We start from the raw sequence: 17,593 nt of genomic DNA, 5'->3' as shown, positions 1-17,593 counted from the left end.
ATTAGGAAAAAGAAGAAACATTTTAATGGCACTATCCAGTCACATAGAGAATTAGTGTAAACAGTGAATTGGGGATTTTCTCTCTTATGGTTAATCTCTCCTTCTTTGAATAGTGTGTTATTTTAACTCTTTTGCTGTTAATTTTTAATTTAATTATAGTAACATCTGATCTTATACCAGTATCCGAGAAATGGGGAAAAAAAAAAAAACATTGTGAGTATATGATGTTCTGATTCTGAAGCAGTTATTGATAGCATCCTCCAGTGATTTGCATAATGAACATTGTGGCCATGGTCATTCTAACTTGTGGACATTTATTGACTCTTCTCCTGACTGACCTTTGTAGGCAGTCAGTGTCCCCAGAGGCCACAAGTCTATGTCTCATCTGCCTTTCGTATGGTACTGTGCGAGTGATGGCTCTTCCCAAGGGCTTGTTCTCCTGAGAGACATAGAAAGATCCCCTGTAAGCCCTGGGTAGAGAGATATGAGAACATTTTAATTGATCATGCAGATTTGTTGTATGAAAAATGCTTCCTTTTGCTTATAAAAGAGTGACTGTGTTATAATGTAATTGCCTTATGGATTGGAGGTGGAGAGAGGTTTGTCCTGATATTTAGAAAGCGTATCTACTATGTGAAAAGCTTAATTGGATCACATGAAACTTATCTGTATTTAAGGCTGAACCTCATTTAATCCTAAATTTTAGAATCACAAGCATCTGAAAAGACTGTATAGTTGCAGTACGTGGTGTCGCAGCCCTGACGTACTGACCTAACAGGGTGAATGCTCTCAGGGCCTTGTGGGAGGTAATCTTCCTGGGCGGGAACTCTACGCATAAGCCTCCCACCTGAGCACACCAGGATGCACATGGGCTCCCATCATGGGAGATCCTCCATGTGGAGCAGCAGAGTTGCTCCGGCTGCCAGCTGCCCTGATGGGCTGGAGGCCAGACAGAGGCTGCTCTGGGAGGCTTCTTGCTGCAAACTATAGCACGTAACTTCCTGTGGCAGTTGTACTGGTAAATGACAGAGCCACTGCGGTCCTGGCCTCTTTGGCTCTGTAAAGTCTGTGTTCTGTTACCATTATGCTTTATAGTCATATGTGTTTTTAATATTTAATCTGCCTTTTTGTTGGTTACAAGGGGAGCCCTACTACTATCTGCAACATTCCCATAGGAAATTTTTTTCCCACAGGAAATGCACCGAGTATTGCCAATAATTCATTTATAAACAAACTTTTGGAACCCATACCATTTTTAAGTTTGTGACTAAATATTTGATTTTTAATTTCTTCACGTATATAATTAATTTTATTTTGGCACACAGCTATCTAAGTAAATGTTTAGATTGTCTTTTTGTTCTTTTGGAAGCTATATTTCTTCAAAACAAATTACTAAATCGTTTAGGAATGCTGGATGTTATAATTGCCTATTAGTGATATCATCCATTGTCAGTCATCCATCCATGGCCCAGTAAACACAAATTGTCTCTTTTACTTTTTCCCAAATTATTGTGTTTCATGGCAACTCCTGTAAACTCTAACAAAATATACTTCTCATAAACCATTAACAAAATGTATTTACTTCCCAAAATTCAAGCTAAAATGATTAATTATAATTATATAATTCCAATATCTAATACAGAAAATAACTTTTTTGCCAACTGGAAAATAGTTGTGTGTTTGGGCTAAGTCATGAAGTCTCTTAGATTTTGGCTACCAGACTTCATCTGATCCTCTCTTCTAGTGATGGAAAATCACTCCTCTCTACAAAGGCTAGGAGGTAGACCGATGACCTCAGAGCTGTCCAATCAGACAGATGTGTTGTTGGACCAGTGTGCAAGGAATGCTGCTCTGTCCCCCTGCCTCATTTAGGAAGGCTTGCAGAAAAACAACAATCATATCTTTTGTATTTCTCTGACATATTTATGGAGTTGTATGTCCAAACTGACTGCTTAGAGTGAAAAGAGTCAGAAAAATAGTCTGGATTTAAAGGAAAAAAAACTACCATTTTCAAAAAACACTGTTGAGGCCTGTTCACTTAGCAGAATGTGGAGCTCGGCCTGGGCTTTCCTCCTCTCAAGAGCAGTTCTTGCTATTTGTCTAGCACCTCTGTCCTCCCAGAGCACCTCCCCTGACCTTTGTCTTCCCATGTGGCCTATACCAGCAGTTCAGTGGTCAAATGAGCAGAAAAGTCACATGACTTTGAGGTCATAATTCTATATGAACTTTATCTTTTTATTGTTGATTATTATATGTTTTTATTTTTATATGATACGCCCATACTGAGGCGGAAAAGAATTTGTAAAAAAAAAAAAAAAAAAATGTGTTAACCCCATAGGTATGGAAAATATAGCTAGCCAATACTTTGTAGGGAAGGAGAAATTCTTTCAGTTCAGAATACCTACTGGGTATTCGTGTCCCAACTTGTTAAAACCCACTAAGCTCTGTGTCTAAAATGACTAATTTACAGGTTCTACTTGATTGAGATCTGTTGACTGGCCCTTTAAGAGAAGACTTTATTAAAGAGTAGTCAGTGCTCACTATATACAGAAGGCGCTACCTGAATACCCAGAAGGGCAAGGAAGCAGTTGACATGATCCTTGACCTTGAGTTGCTTCCCTTTGAACAGAAAACTAGACAGGCACAAGTATTGGAGCAGCTAATGTTTTAAGTGACTAGATCCTAACTGGCTGATCTCAGATTTCATAAAAGAAGTTAGTGAGCACACATGCTTTAAACATCCTGGCCTGGCAGAAAGAAAAGTTCTCTTCAAATTGGTAAGATGTTATGTGTGAAGACATACGTGTCGGATCAGGAGAGATGTATGCAAAAGGGGAAATGAAAAGGTTTTTTGAAAAGATAATTCACTCATTTATTCTATAACCATTTAGTGCCTCTTTGTGCTGTGCCCCTGGCTAGTGGCTGTGACACTGAGCTCTGAGCTAGATTTTTGGGATTTATCCTAAACCAGAATATACTGAGGTATAAAGTCAATTTAGATAAAGCTGTAGGTCCTATTTTTTAGGGATCTTCATCAATCCAAGAGAAAATTGGGCCCCCTGAGAGATTTTGAGAGAAGAAAAGTAGAGGTAATAAAAATGAAAATGGAGTTAAGGTTATCCTGCTATTGTACCTATAATGGATTTAAGATAGAGAGAGAGATTGGGGGCGGGCTGCAGATTCAGAAACTTCTGTAGGAATTGAGGGAAGAAGAACAAAAAAACAGTTAGGAACTAATCTTAATTTCTGATACCTATAGGCAGCTCCACCAGGAGTGTAAAAATAGACCATTCCCTCTAAGAGCTCACCGGCCAGCAGGAGAGCCGGGGTGACCCAGGCAGACACTGACTGGCAAATGCCTAATACAAAGAGCTGTGGGCCGATATGATAGCAGCCACCTTTGAGGGAGGCTCAGAGGGCAGGTCAAGATTTAGGAACCCTGAAGAGAACAGGAAAGGCCTGGGGCTAAGTACTAGAATGAGGAGGGGAGGGAGGACTGTCTCCGTTATCTCCTTTGGGAGCCAGACTGAAGATAAGGAGAACTGCTGTCTGGTCAGCTTTCATGATAGAGTGAGGGGTGGGCACTTTGTGTGTGGGGTGGTGCATTTCAGATCAATAATTATTGTTTTAAGTATCAATTTTTGTTTTCAAGGTAACATATTAAGTACTGATAAATTTTATATCAAAGCCAAGTTTAGTTAATATGCTTAAATACCAACCCCATAGTCAGGATCCAAAAGTCCTTTACAAGGCCGCATGCGAGTCCCCAGCTAGCTGTACTTGTGGCGGGTCATCCCACCGCTCAGGCTCCTGCCGTGCCCTGGGCCTAGAATGCTGTGGTTTCCTCCTGGACGTATTTAAGGCCTGCCTTTCCCTCACAGGCTGGCCTTACGATGCTCCTGCACGAAGACCCCTGGCACTGGTAGCCAGCACTGTTTCCTTTATGTCCTGCAGGAGTTACTGCTTGGTCACCTCCCCTTCTCCACCTGGGCACCCAAAGGTCACAGTGCTACTCACTGCAGTGTCTATGCCCAGGACTCTGGGGTTCCTGCTGACCTATGTCCCACCAGAAAGGTATATACTTTAATATAAATAAGGGTGACATCATAGGCGTAAATTTGAGTGTGTTCATTTTTTTAGTAATAATATGCAAACATTAATGATTTTATGAGAAATCTTGGAATGGCTCTCCCAAGCTGGCCTGCACCATATGCCAGGCTCTGAATCACACCAAGACATCAGACCTTGTCTTGGTCGTTGTCACACTCCTTTGCCATGGTTGATTAGAATGCCTGGTGGCCAGTAGTTCAGACTGGCCTGCCAGTTGTTGGGCTCTGGGAGGGCAGGTGCTGTTTCTTGCTCACCATTATATTTCCTGGCACGTGATAGGCTCATAAAAATATTTGTGTAATGGACATTGATTGTGCACTTGGGTTTATCTTAGAATTTTCCTCAACAAGATTTAGGTGTATATTTTTGTAAGTAATAAGTGGTAGTTATTGGAGCTCAATTTTAGCAGGAAAAATGGAGACCATTGGGTCTCAAAACTTGCATCCAAACAGGTACATCCGTGTGAACATTTGGACATGGACCTTTGGTTTCCTCACAAAGTCTAAGGGGATATGCATGGGGTTGTGCTGTGAAAACACTTCATCAAGGAGAGGGAGAGTGTGAATGTCCATTACTCAGTATTTCACAGCAAAAATTTTTCCATGCATTGCACTTGGTTTTCTTGTCTTTCTTAGTCCTCACAAGAGTCAGTAAAGAAGACTCTGCTGTCACCTCCATCTTAGAGGTGAGGACAGTTGGCCCAGGATCACACAGTAGGTCACACATATGACAAGCTCCAGTGTGCAGTGTCCTGTGGAGACCCTTGCTTTCACTCCAGCTGAGTGTGACCCAGAGTACACAGAAGTGCATGGAAGGGAATCATTAGGATTCATTCAGTGCACATTGGCTGGGTTGGGTTAGGATTATTACTGAGGAACCATTTCAGATGCTCCTTTAACAGGAAATATGTGGTGGTGAGAGCTCTCCTTGGGTAAGACACTTACGTAGTAATTTCCTTCCTTTGACTTTCCCTCTTCAAAAAGGCCACCCTTTTAAAGAGCCACACACTTCCCATGGGGTTTGAGGTCCAGAATCTCTTTGTAAATTGCTGTGGTTGGAAACCCTCCTTCAAGGGATGTTCTTAATAATAATTTCATTATTTTGAAAAATAAAATTATTCCTGGGGTTCACTTAAGTTTCTGGAAGGTGAATAAAATGTCAGTGAAACAGAGTGTGCTAAATCTTGAAACCATTGATGCTCAAAGAAGCAAAAGGAAGCTCTCCCTAAATAAGCATCATGCTATTGATTTAAGCCCTTATTCAGTTTAGAAGTATGTTTTGTGTTTTCCCTACAGATTTTGTTTTCTCCCTGCCATTGTTTCTTAGCATGACTATTTTAATTCAAAATTAAATCTTTCTATTGTCCTTTAAAATGAGATTATTTTTGAACTCTATTTAACAATTGTACAGGGAAACATAAATAGAAGTTTAAGTAAGCAGATCTTTCCAAGATTGTATCCCCTCTTTTCTTCAACCTTTCTTGGTTATTGTGTATATGTTGTTTTTGTGTTCTGGTGTATTTCTGTCTTGACATCATTTCTTAGAGAATTTCTTGTGTACCTGTGCTGCCCACACCCCCTTATTTTGGTGCTGTGGTGTTCTGTAATATGAAGACACCCAAATGGACATTCTGCATGGAGGCGAAAGGGTTTTAACTTGAAGCCAGGAGACCTGGATTGTATCCTGGCTGTGAGTTACCAATACTGGTAACTCTGGCCGCTGATTCCCCTGGAAATGAAATGAGGAGACCAGATAACCTTCAGGCTTCTTTGGGTTTGAGGTTATTACATGCTCTTTCAGGGAGGCTTCTACTTTTAGCTTTGTACACAAAGATATTTCATCCATTTGAACATCTTTTACTTAAAATTTTGAACCTGTTTAAACAATCTTCTTATAGATTAATTTGCAGCGTTGCCATCTCTTTGGTAGGTATGGAGCACACATCTTTGGCTGAGCATAATAAACATAGTAAACCTTGGAAGGTCTACTAAAGTAAGGATTACAGCCAGCTAATTGTGACTTTCAATGTAGAGCATTTTACAAGGTAAAACAAGCTCTATAAAATTTTTCTTTGAAATAGAAACGTTCTGGGCAGCCTGGGTAGCTCAGCGGTTTAGCGCCGCCTTCAGCCCAGGCAGGGCGTGATCCTGGAGACCAGGGATCAAGTCCCACGTCGGGCTCCCTGCAGGGAGCCTGCTTCTCCCTCTGCCTGTGTCTCTGCCTCTCTCTGCGTCTCTCATGAATAAATAAATAGGGATCCCTGGGTGGCGCAGCGGTTTGGCGCCTGCCTTTGGCCCGGGGCGCGGATCCTGGAGACCCGGGATCGAATCCCACGTCGGGCTCCCGGTGCATGGAGCCTGCTTCTCCCTCTGCCTGTGTCTCTGCCTCTCTGTCTCTCTCTGTGTGACTATCATGAATAAATAAATAAAATCTTAAAAAATAAATAAATAAATAAATAAATAAATAAATAAATAAATAAATAAATAAATAAAATCTTTAAAAAAATAAATAAATAAAAGAATTGTTCAATAGGTAAACGATCATGTTCAGGTATTAGCTTAGCCAAGCACTACAGCACAGGAGAGCCTTTCTCAAACACACCATACACACGCCGGTCTCACAAATTTTGTACTTGTTTCTTCTGCAAGGGTCTCACCCACAGAGTGAGAAAAATACGACTCTGTGATAGAGGAATTTGCCTGTTTCACCCTAATCCCAGCCTTGCTATCACTGCCTAGATGTGTGTACCTCTTAATGTGATGCAGTACGAAGTATACAACATTATCTGGGGTATTCTGGCCCAAAACTATTTAAATAGACTTTGATCAAACCTTTCCTAACTTCCAGTGTATAGTGTAGATATTTTGATAGAGTCAGTGTTACCTGGGAATACTGGGTTTGCTCACTCTCCTTCTTACACCTCTCCCATTTCAGTTTGGTTTAATTGTATCCTTTTGAATTTTCTTATTGGTACTATGTATGCCCCATATTCTTCTGACTTGGGCTTATAAATTCCTTCCTGTTTTTGTTTTTATTTTTCTTAATTAAACCATTAAGTACCAATAACAAAAAATAAAGAAACTAAGGTTTGATGCATGATACTTCCCGGTTATCTTATTTTTTCTATGCATCTATGCATGGATGCAGGGTCTGCTTTGGGGGGTGATGAAAGGTTCAGGAACCAGATAGAGGTGACTGTTGCACCACATTGTGAATGTACTAAATGCCCCCTGAATTGTGTACTTCAAAGTGGTTCATTTTATGCTGTATGAATTTTGCCTCGGTTTTTAAAAAGAAAAAAAGAAAAATGAACTGATTGCCTAAAAAGTGCTTACATGGAGTTACAAAAATGGTACAAATGTTTCATTAAGTCCAGTTGGAGAAGAATAGTTTCTAAATGGAACCTCTGAGCATAATTTCACATATCTCAAAAAGGGATGACTAAGAATAGGGGCTCAGAAAGTTACTTAACCTTAAACCATTATTTTGGAGAAATTAAGACAAAGATTTATTAAATAAAATGGGCACTCCTCCCAATCATTCATCACCTTTATCTTCTGATGAAAGATCCTTAAGGTAAGAAAGCTATTTTAGGTCTCTTCTAATTTGTTTTCATTATCAGTGATAGTGAAAATCAAGCCATTGATTAAAGCATAAAAAGAAGAAAAAAAAAAAAAAAACAGATTGCAGCAAGGCTTGGCAAACCCACCAAGCTGATCACAGGAAGAGGACAAGTGACAACCACATACCACCTAAAAGATTCTCTGAACTTCACAGGTTAAGCATTAACCATTGTCAAGATTATTACCCTAATAGCGTTTAGAAAAACTGTTCAATAAAAATAAATTTGCATTGCTGTCCATTAGATGAAGAAATTCTATTTTAACTATGGGCTTTTCCATGTTTCTTCCTCTTCCCTTATTAATTCATTAACACATCACCTTACTGTGGACACATGGATGATGTCCTAGTTTCAGTTGTCAGAGGGTTTATGTTCTAGCAGGGAAGCAGCTTGGAAACAGTCAATAACAGTGTCACAAGGTTTTTGCTGGAGTGGGTGGCTCTCCCCCTCATTTGCTTGTGTCCGTAGGAAGGCTTCAACAAGAAGGCCTTCATGGTGTGATTTATGGGTTCATCAGGTTTCCAGGCACACACCCATAGGAGACCATTCTCCCAACTATAAATTTATTTTCCTATTATCTTTTGACCAAAAACAGACTACCATTCGGAAGCCAGGTGTTATTTTTCCTCTATAGCAGTTAACAGTTTTCGATGAAAACCTGACAAATGATAAAGCAAAACAGTCACAAATATTTCTTGGCTATATAAAACAAATTTTTAATATAAATTCAATTAGCCAACATACAGAACATCATTAGTTTCAGACATAGAGTTCAGGAATTCATCAGTTGCCTAAACACCCAGTGCTCGTCACTTCTCAAGCCCTCCTTACTGCCCATCCCCCAGTTACCCCACCCCCACCCGCCTCCCCTCCATTTTTCCCCATATTTAAGAGTCTCTCATGGTTTATCTCCTCAGTGATTTCTTCCCATTCTGTTTTCCCTCCTTTCCCCTACAATCCTCTGTGCTGTAAAACAGATTGTTTAGTAGTTCTCAAAACTGTGTTTGATCCTCCTGCCTCACTTCACTACATACCCCCATAATCCAGAGACTAAGTAGAACCAAATTACCTTGCAATTACACAATTATGCCTGTCAGGCCTGTGTAAGGGAACTTGCCAGTTAAAAAACAAAACTCCTACTTCCAAGAATTTTGCTGGACACTGAGCAGAGGCAATTGGGATTCAGTGTTGATAAAAGGCACTCGTCTCAGAATCAATATGTCTGAGTTATATATTAGCTCTTATGTTTGCTGGTTGATTGAAACTAATCCCATTCTTAGTTATCAATCGGGATAAATAGCATTTACTTCCCAAGGCTGTTAGGATAATTTAATGAGATAATACATAAAAAGTGTTTTGTACAGTCTAAAATGCCATATAAACAGTGGTTCTTTCCTTCTTCCTCCTATTTTATTTTTCTTTTCTAATTAACTGAAAAGTAGAAATCTGGCTTGAATTGATCTGAGATTTTGTTGTCTTGTTTTTACAAACAAAAGGGAAAGAGAAAGACAGAGTAATTTAAAAGAATGATAATTAGAAGTTGGAAGTATTCCACTTTTTTCCAGGAAAGAAAAGAAATCCAGTTGGAAATTGCCAGGCCTTGTCAGTTGCCCAATCATAATGGAAAAGAATGAATAATGAAACCAGTGGAATTAAAAGTACAGAGAGATTTAGTTAAAACAAGGATCAAAGAAAACAGAAGGAAGATCAGCTGATACAAGAACATAAAAACAACTAGTACCTGTCCCTCCAGGTTAGCAGTTTATCTAGTTCATTTGCCTGCAGCACAATAACTCTAGAATTCTGTAAATGGGCAGGATTTTTTTTTTCTTTTTCATTTATTTCCCCTCTTGAAAATCTCAGCAATTCCACTTTCTTCCCCCTGCTCTTCTTTTCCTTACAAAAAGTCATAATTATCTACCAGGAGGCCAGTTTTTTTTAAACTTTTGAACTTTAAAAAAATAGAAATCTAGTGTACATTGAAATGTGACAGCAAATCCCTGTGCTGCTGTTCTGCTTCAGGCTGGGAGGGGGATGCGTGTAGGCCACCACGGCCTCTCCACGAGGCTCCTCCGGGCACCGGCAGCATGATCTGGAAGTAACTATTGAGTGTGACTTGCTCCTGTAAGCATTTTACATATGAATGTAGGGGTTTTTTTTCTCCTTCCTGCCTACTAGTCTGTGGTAGTGGTTATTATCATGAGGGCGTAGGTAACAGCATGATTCAGAAGCTGAGTGGGGAGTGTGTCCTTTTATTAATCTCAAATATGAAGTCAAATACTTAGTTTAAATATGCCGTCATTACTGGATTTTCAGATCTGGAAAATTTTATAGGTTTTAATTTAGGTAGAATGCTCTAAAATCTATGAATTTGCCAACAAAATATCTGTCTATTAATACAGGGCACAGAAAGTGAAAAGAAAGTTTCAATGTCCCTAAGGTCCCTCTTTCATGTAACCCTCCAACTAGCTGGCAAATTAGGTGGTGTTATTCTGTTTTAAATGAAGATCCTGAAGCTCACTGAAATTAAATAATTTGGCTCCCAATATGTGAGCTGGGCCTCAAGCCAGGTTCGTCAAATCCCAAAGCATGCAGCCTCACTACTGCAGCTGACTTAATTACTTCCAGTTTTAGGGGAATTCATTTCTGTAAATTTCCCATTTGTTTTATGGTTATAATCCCTGGCCCTTAGATAAGAAGTCTGATTATTTCTTATCAGTGGTGTCGGTATTAATTTAGATTCTTGGTGTTTTCCATTGTTTTTGTTAAACAATAGCAATAAGCTATCTATACTAGAATTATCTTGAGTAACCAGGAATAGTATCAGATCCATAGTAAATAAGCACACTGAATGCTTCAAGTTTAATTTGAGATTTTTCTTTTTCAGTTAGACACTTATTAATGAAAATGTAAACTCCAAGAAAGGTAATTTTCATTACCATGCCAATTTGCTTCCTTCTTAGAATTGCCAACAATGGAGTAGATCATCATGAAAGCCATTGAACCTGGACCACACATTTGCTAAAAGCCTCACATTAGGACTTTCAATATTCTCTGCAAATGAGATAATAAGTTGGTTGTCGCTGTTCAGATAATTAATATAAAGAGTAAAGAGAGGGCACCTGGGTGGCTCCGTGAGTTAAGCATGTGCCTTCGACTCAGGTCATGATCCCGGGGTCCTGGGACTGAGCCCCACATCAGGCTCCCTGCTCAGCGGGGACCCTGCTTCTCCCCCTCCTGCTCCCCCTGCTTGTTATCTCTCTCTCTCTCTCTCTCTCTCTCTTTCTCTAATAAATGAATTAAATCTTTAAAAAAAGCTCTCTCTTTCCACTTGGTATTCATTACAGTGAATGTGATCTTTCACACCTCTCTTCATGGATATAAACACATCTTAAACAAGGAGATAGAGTTTGCCTTTTTTCACTTTAGAATCTCCTGAGGATGTCCCTTTCCTGACAGATGTTCAGGTTGTTTCCAGTTTTGCCACTTCAAAGCTATGCTGCAGCAAACATCCTGTGTGTGTATATATGCATGTCTCCTTTATTTATTGATCTTTAAGTTAGCGTTTTTTTATTGTGAAATACAACAAACCATGAAAGAATGCATTATTGTAGAGTGTTGAATAATTATAAAGCACACCCATGAAGTCAGTACTGAACTCAAGAAACAAAACATGATCCGTGTCCAGAAGCCACCCCAGTAGGTGTCCTTCCCGGTGACACCTCCTCTCCATCTGCTGGAGACATCTCAGTCCTCAGATTTCTCCTTTGGTTTTCTTTATAGTTTTAGCATGTTGTGTGCATCCTTTAAAAAGTAGTGAGTTTTGCCTGGTTTTGACCTTTATAGAGATGGTACCACATTAACTTTTGCTTCCTTCACTCACCAAAGAAATGCCGCAGACCTCATGCATATACAGCGGCCAAGAAACTCAGGGTGGGGCCCCTCACGCTGAGTGCCTGTGTGTTGTGGGTACGGTGTTGTGCCGGTAAACTTTGTAAGATGCATCCATGTACTGTAGGTAACTCCAGTTTGTTCATTGTCATCCTAGATTTATGTACGTACGACAGGCCGTTTCCCCAGTAACCAGCCGTTCCAGGCGTGGGCCCAGTGATGGGAGGCCCCTGGTGTGCAAGCGTGTGCCTGGCGTGGCGGGGCGAGGGTGCTTCTTCACCCTCAGTGGGTCATGCCGAGCTGGGTTCCAAAAGCAGCAGTTCCAGTCTCCCGCTGTCCAGTACTGTGAAGTCTTCCTGCTATTCTACTCTTTCCATTAGTTGATATCCTTAGATATCCTTTCCTTATTTTTTCCAGACTTTGTTCTTTTTCAACTTGATGAATCTGTAGTGGAATCTCATTTTGGTTTAAGTTGCAGTTTCCTTGGTTACTCACTGAGGCTGAGAAACTTTGACCATGTTTATTGGCCATTTGTATTTCCTCTTTGGTCTATCCAAGTCTGTTGCTTGTTTTTCTTTGGGAATATTCAGCTTTATATACTCTGAATACGAGTCCTTCAGTGATTCTGTATGGTTTATGTGTTATTTAGGTGGCATGTCTTTTTGTTCTTTTTTATTAGCTGCAATACTTAACTTATCAAAGTTGTCAATCTTTTCTTTTATGGTTAGTACTTTCATTTTACTTGTTTAAGAAATCTTTTCATACCCTGAGGCCATGAATGGTACTTTGATTTGGGATAGCATTCCCAAAGTGGAACTGCTTAGGCCAAGAGTATGTAACTAGACTTGTTTTCCCGACCCCACCGGTAGGGCCTCGTGAAGCCTTATAAGACTCTTTGCTCTCCTGGGACCACGCCCAGCACAGAGGGCAGCTCAGTCTCCTTCCCCCAGGTCCAAGAAAGCTGCTTACAGGTAATGAGATTAACCAAGGCATCAAGGGAAACAGTAAAATATAAAAGAAGTCAAAAGGGTGTTTATAATAACAAGGGCTACTATTTATCATATGCCAGATACCAGGCTGGGTATGCACTCATCTATAATCCTCAAAATAACCCCTTAAAGCAAATATTATTTTATTCATTTCATTGATGAGGGACTTAGAGTTTATCAAGAGTAAGCTCATCAAAAGTAAATATTTTACCTTAAACACACTTTTAAATGGCTCCAAAGCAAATTCTGCTTCTGTTAGGATATCCTGAAACATAGCCTAGCTTGACTGTACATGGTTTGGGGTCGGGGGGTACAGGGTGGTGTGGCCCGTGCCAAATGCTTGATTACAATAAACCAGCATCCGTTCCCTAGTTACTGCCCGTGTTGGATGGGGTGAGGGTGGAGGTAAGGCCTTACCGACTGCAGGCTTCCTCTCCTGCAACATAGGCTTAGAATTGCCAGTTTCACAACAGGGCCCTAACATTACTTCCTGCCCCAATAGTTGGGGAAAAAATGCTGTATCTCTGTGTTTCCAGCACCATAGTTTTCTCCCCAAAGCTATTCCTGCAATAGTACAGATTGATTTATTAAGTAGATTGGAGCCCACTCACTTGGTTAAAGGGTGTTTTCTTTTCCTCTTTATTATTTGACATGCCATTGTAAGTTATTCTTAAGAGTATGTGAAGGGAGGCTACTTGATATGTGAAGTAATGATAGTAGACTATAAGGAGGCAAGGTTTTTTTTCAAGTATCGGCACACTTGTAATAATACTTGGTAAAAAAAAAAAAAAACATGTATCGAAAAATATGGGCTTGACAGATTTTGTGTGGAAATGTGGGTGTTCCTGCCTCCACACTGGTGAGTGAGTAGATCATGTGACACTTTCGAAATAAATACCATCTGGGGCATGGGAAAGACTTAGAACTCTGCAGACTTCCAGGTAGCAACACGTTGCAGGAATTCCTTATTTCCCGAGAAACAGCAGAGTGTATGTGTGATTTCCTGTTAAGGTAGAACAGAAACTTGCAAAGAACTTGTTCTATATACAGTTGTGCAGGTTAGTATTTCTCTATCTCAAATCTTGAAAGAGTTGAGATTAAGAAGAACATTTCTTAATAAAAGTGGTAGATATCTTGTAAACTATGAGGCTTTCCAGAGTTACAGATTTATCTTACATAATTATATAGTTTAATTAGTGATTGAAAAGAATAGTGCAAAAGGCTTGATTTCAGGTGTGTATTTAATTTACTTTTTCCAGTTTCTCCAACTATCTACAGTTTAAAAAGTACTTTCCTGAAACTCTGTGGATTAGCCATGGAACATGTTATTCCCCACATCTATAAGGTATTTGTGGGATATTCTCAGTAGGGAAATGTCTGTGGTCAGAATGCCTGATTTGATGCCTTTGCTGGCCACTCAGCCTTGTGGGAGGGCTGTCTCTGCAGGGGGCTGGGGGGCTACAGGGCTGTGTGAGTACAGGTGTACAGGGGCCCAGGTCCAGCTCGCGGTGTCCTCACGGTGAGCACGACCATCCTAGCAGTGTGCAGTCTGTTGTTTTCAGTATCTTTCTCATCACCAAAGAAGATTTAAATCTGAAATCACTCCTTGAAATTTAGCCATCAATCAGAAGCGCCTGTTCTGAAAGCTGTCCGTGTCTTTATGCAGATATTTATGTAAACTCAGGTGAAAGTGATGTATTTTTCTTAGTATTCGTGTTCTCCTTAGTTTTTGCAAGCCCTGGGCATCCGCACACATACAGCCTGTATCTCAGAGTTCAGGGAGGGCCTGTACAGGGCCATGGACTCATCCCCAGGGGTCAGCAGCGTGCCTGGCTCACCTGGGGTGTAGGATACCCACAGGGGAACATGGAGCTAGTGTCCCACGTCCTGCCTGTCTTCACTTAGAAAAAGGAAGAACAGGCATTATAAAAGAAGGGCGTTAAGGGTTGTCTGGCTTTCCCCAGCCCCTCTCTCCTCTTTTCTCTCAGCCTTTGTACTATTTACTAGGTCTCATGTAAGCTTTCCAGCAAAGATGACAGCATCACTATTTGATTGCAGAAGTCCCCAACCTTTGCTAGTCCAAAAGTTTTGATATTCCTTTGGGTGAGAACTTCTAGGAAAGGGAAGAAAGATGATGTTTGTAGCAAAATCATTAAGCAGAGCTAGAGAGAGTATAACACCGGACTTACTTCAGATCAAGGTTGGAGGTCTGTTTGCTGGAGATCCTTAAGTTAGTTATACTTTTTAAATAAGAGCTTTATTGAGATTCAGTTTACATACCATAAGCTTACCTTCTAAAAGTATACAATTCAGTAGTTTTTATAATCACAAAGTGTGTGATCATCATCGCTGTCTAATTTCAGAACATTTTCATCACCCCAAAAAGAAACCCCATACCCATTAGCAGTTGCTTCCTATCCTCCCCAGCCCCTGACAAACACTAATCTGCTTTCTGTCTCTGTTCATTTGCTTATACTGAACACGCCACATAAATGGAACCGTATGGTCTGTGGTCTTTTATGCGTGGCTTTTGCACTTAGCATCATGTTTTTGAGGTTCGTCAAAACCTCAAAGTTGTGGCATGTCGCGGTACCCCCCATTCCTTTTTATGGCTGCCTGATACTCCATTATATGGATTTACCAGATTTCTTTATGTGTTCATCAGTTGATGGACATTTGGATTGTTGCCACTTGCTGACTATCATGAATAATATAGTAACTTCTGGGAACACTCCTATACAATTTTTGCATGGACATAAGTGCTCGGTTCTCTAGGGTGGATTCCTAGGATCAGGATTGCTGGGTCACTACTAAGCTGTTTTTGAAAGCGACCGCCCCAGGTTACCTTCTCACCAGCAAGCATAAGGATACATTTTTCAATCACTGGTTATCTAATCTTATTAGGATCTCAAGGTTTCCATGGCTCCTATCAATTTGTTAAGGATCTCCCGGGCCATCTAGGGATGTCTTCTCTAGTAGACCAACTCTTTTTGAAGGAAATATATTTCAGTATCATGACAGAAGCTTATTTAATTCTAAATTCTCTTTTGAGTGTAATGAAGATGAGATAATTGAAGAGAATTGAGGAGAGTCGAAGAGAACTGAAAAATTCTCACATGGCAGTGTTGTGAGACACGAGACAGCTAGCCTCCTGAGCGCAGGTGTGCTGTGCTTGTTCTCCGCAGACCCTCAGTGCCCCGATGTGGGTGTGACGCGTGAGGTGCACTGATGCCACGATGATGGAGGGAGCGCATGTGGTCAGGCACGCTGTGCTTACTGCACCACCCAGCCCCTTCCCAGGCTTACTTTCTGGTGCCACATGGAGAAGGCACCCAGCGTACTGGCACCTGATGTCACACATAGCAAGTTGCCTCAGTGCTTCCGTTTGAGAACTTTTCATGAATAAGCTGATTTCAGATGGCAATAGGCCTTGGGAGGAGAGAATAGGGTGGGGTTTAGGTAGCAGCCACTTGAGACTGATGGTGAAGACCCTTTGTGTGTCCCTCAGACAGCCTGCTGTACTGAAGGGGTGCGGGTCCCACAGGCACACTGCACTCCCCGTGGCTGCCGTGTGCATCCCAGGTGGTGGTGACGTGCTGTGGGCTCCTGGGCGCAGTTCTCCTGCCCAGATCGGTGCTCTGAACACCCCGGGGCCACTCCGGCTGCATAGTCAGCCTAGCCTGTGAGACAGCGAAGGCACATCCCTAAGGAGCCTTCCTCTGTAACCTCCATGATGATTGACAATCCCTCTAAAGAAACATGTGACAAAGGCCACTAGTGAATCTTTTTTTAGACTGTGTTCACTTGGGTCTAGGAGATAGGAACTGATGCTCTAACATTTCCTTCTTTGAGCATTCTCACGTGTACCACATAAATGTAGCTGTCCTTGGAAAGATGGCCCGTGCAATGTGACTACACTCCTGCCTTTCTTTGAAGAGAGGGGTCATGTTGTTCCCTTGCCCCCACACCCGTAATAATACATTGCTGATGCTGTTGCTGCTGACTATTCTTTCTCATTTAGCTACTTTAAAAAATGTCCTTCTATGACTGCTTTATTCTTTAGTTTCACTTTTTTTCACTCCCATTCAAGTGTACCCTCCCCTCCGCCCAGTGGAGAAATACCTTGGGAATGAGACTAGTGTCCTCAGGTGTGTGTGCACACATCCCTCCCCCCGACCTCTCCAGCACCACCTTCCCAGGCCAGGCCAGGCCAAGGGGCTCTGCCTGTGAGGTGAGGGTATGGCCAGCTGCTCTCCAGACAGCTCTGCTGGGGCCCTCCGATTACCTTTCTGACTACCAGGATCTCCTTAGGGGTTGTGATGCCCGTGCTATACTGAATAAGAGAGAACTTTGACCCACATGATACCTGGCAAGAGAAGGTTTTAAAAATGTCACCAGATCCCAGTGATGTGGTTTGATATGGAGTTGGCTTCAGCCTCTTGCCTGCTGGTTGTGGCCCCTGGAACCTCTATATTCCCCCGTGGCATGGTGTGGGTGTAGCATGGACCCTTTGTAGGAGGTACCTACGCTGCAAGAAAGGGAGCCAGCCCTGCAAGACTACAGGTACCAGGCCATGGGCAGTGAAGGCCTCTGAAGAAATGCTTTCTTGTTACCTAAGCCTAAACTACCATGTGTTAATAGAGAGGGTAACCTTGAACAAGTCCATTGATTTGCTGTGATTCCGTTCTATACAAACACGGTTGTAATGAAACGATATATATAAAATTCTTAAAACAGTCCTTGGCCCAGGTCACCTGGGGGGCTCAGCGGTTGAGCGTCTGCCTGCGGCCCATGATGTGACCCCGGGGTCCCAGGATCGAGTCCCACATCAGGCTCCCCGCAGGGAGCCTGCTTCTCTCTCTGCCTGTGTCTCTGCCTCTCTCTGTGTCTCTATTAATAGATAAATAAAATCTTAAAAAAAAAAAAAAAAAAAAAACGGGATCCCTGGGTGGCGCAGCAGTTTGGCGCCTGCCTTTGGCCC

At 41.5% G+C, this 17,593-nt stretch overlaps 1 protein-coding gene across 10 annotated transcripts in view; it reads left to right on the top strand.

Moving 5' to 3' along the window:
* The window catches only part of SPIDR (scaffold protein involved in DNA repair), a 435,376-nt gene that overhangs the window by 376,575 nt on the left and 41,208 nt on the right, over nucleotides 1-17,593 (top strand). For 8 of the 10 annotated variants that reach the window (XM_038583990.1, XM_038583988.1, XM_038583989.1 and 5 more), the window contains one exon: nucleotides 3,955-4,074. The exons of the other annotated variants lie outside the window; for them this stretch is intronic. In XM_038583990.1, coding sequence (XP_038439918.1) covers nucleotides 3,955-4,074 — 120 coding nt within the window. The remainder of the gene's footprint in view (nucleotides 1-3,954; nucleotides 4,075-17,593) is intronic. 10 annotated transcript variants of the gene reach the window in all.

The sequence above is a fragment of the Canis lupus genome, chromosome 35 (genome assembly GCF_011100685.1).
Source record: "Canis lupus familiaris isolate Mischka breed German Shepherd chromosome 35, alternate assembly UU_Cfam_GSD_1.0, whole genome shotgun sequence".
Taxonomy (NCBI): domain Eukaryota; kingdom Metazoa; phylum Chordata; class Mammalia; order Carnivora; family Canidae; genus Canis; species Canis lupus.
Note: the sequence above shows the minus strand (reverse complement) of the source record. Positions and strands in the feature narration are given on the sequence as shown.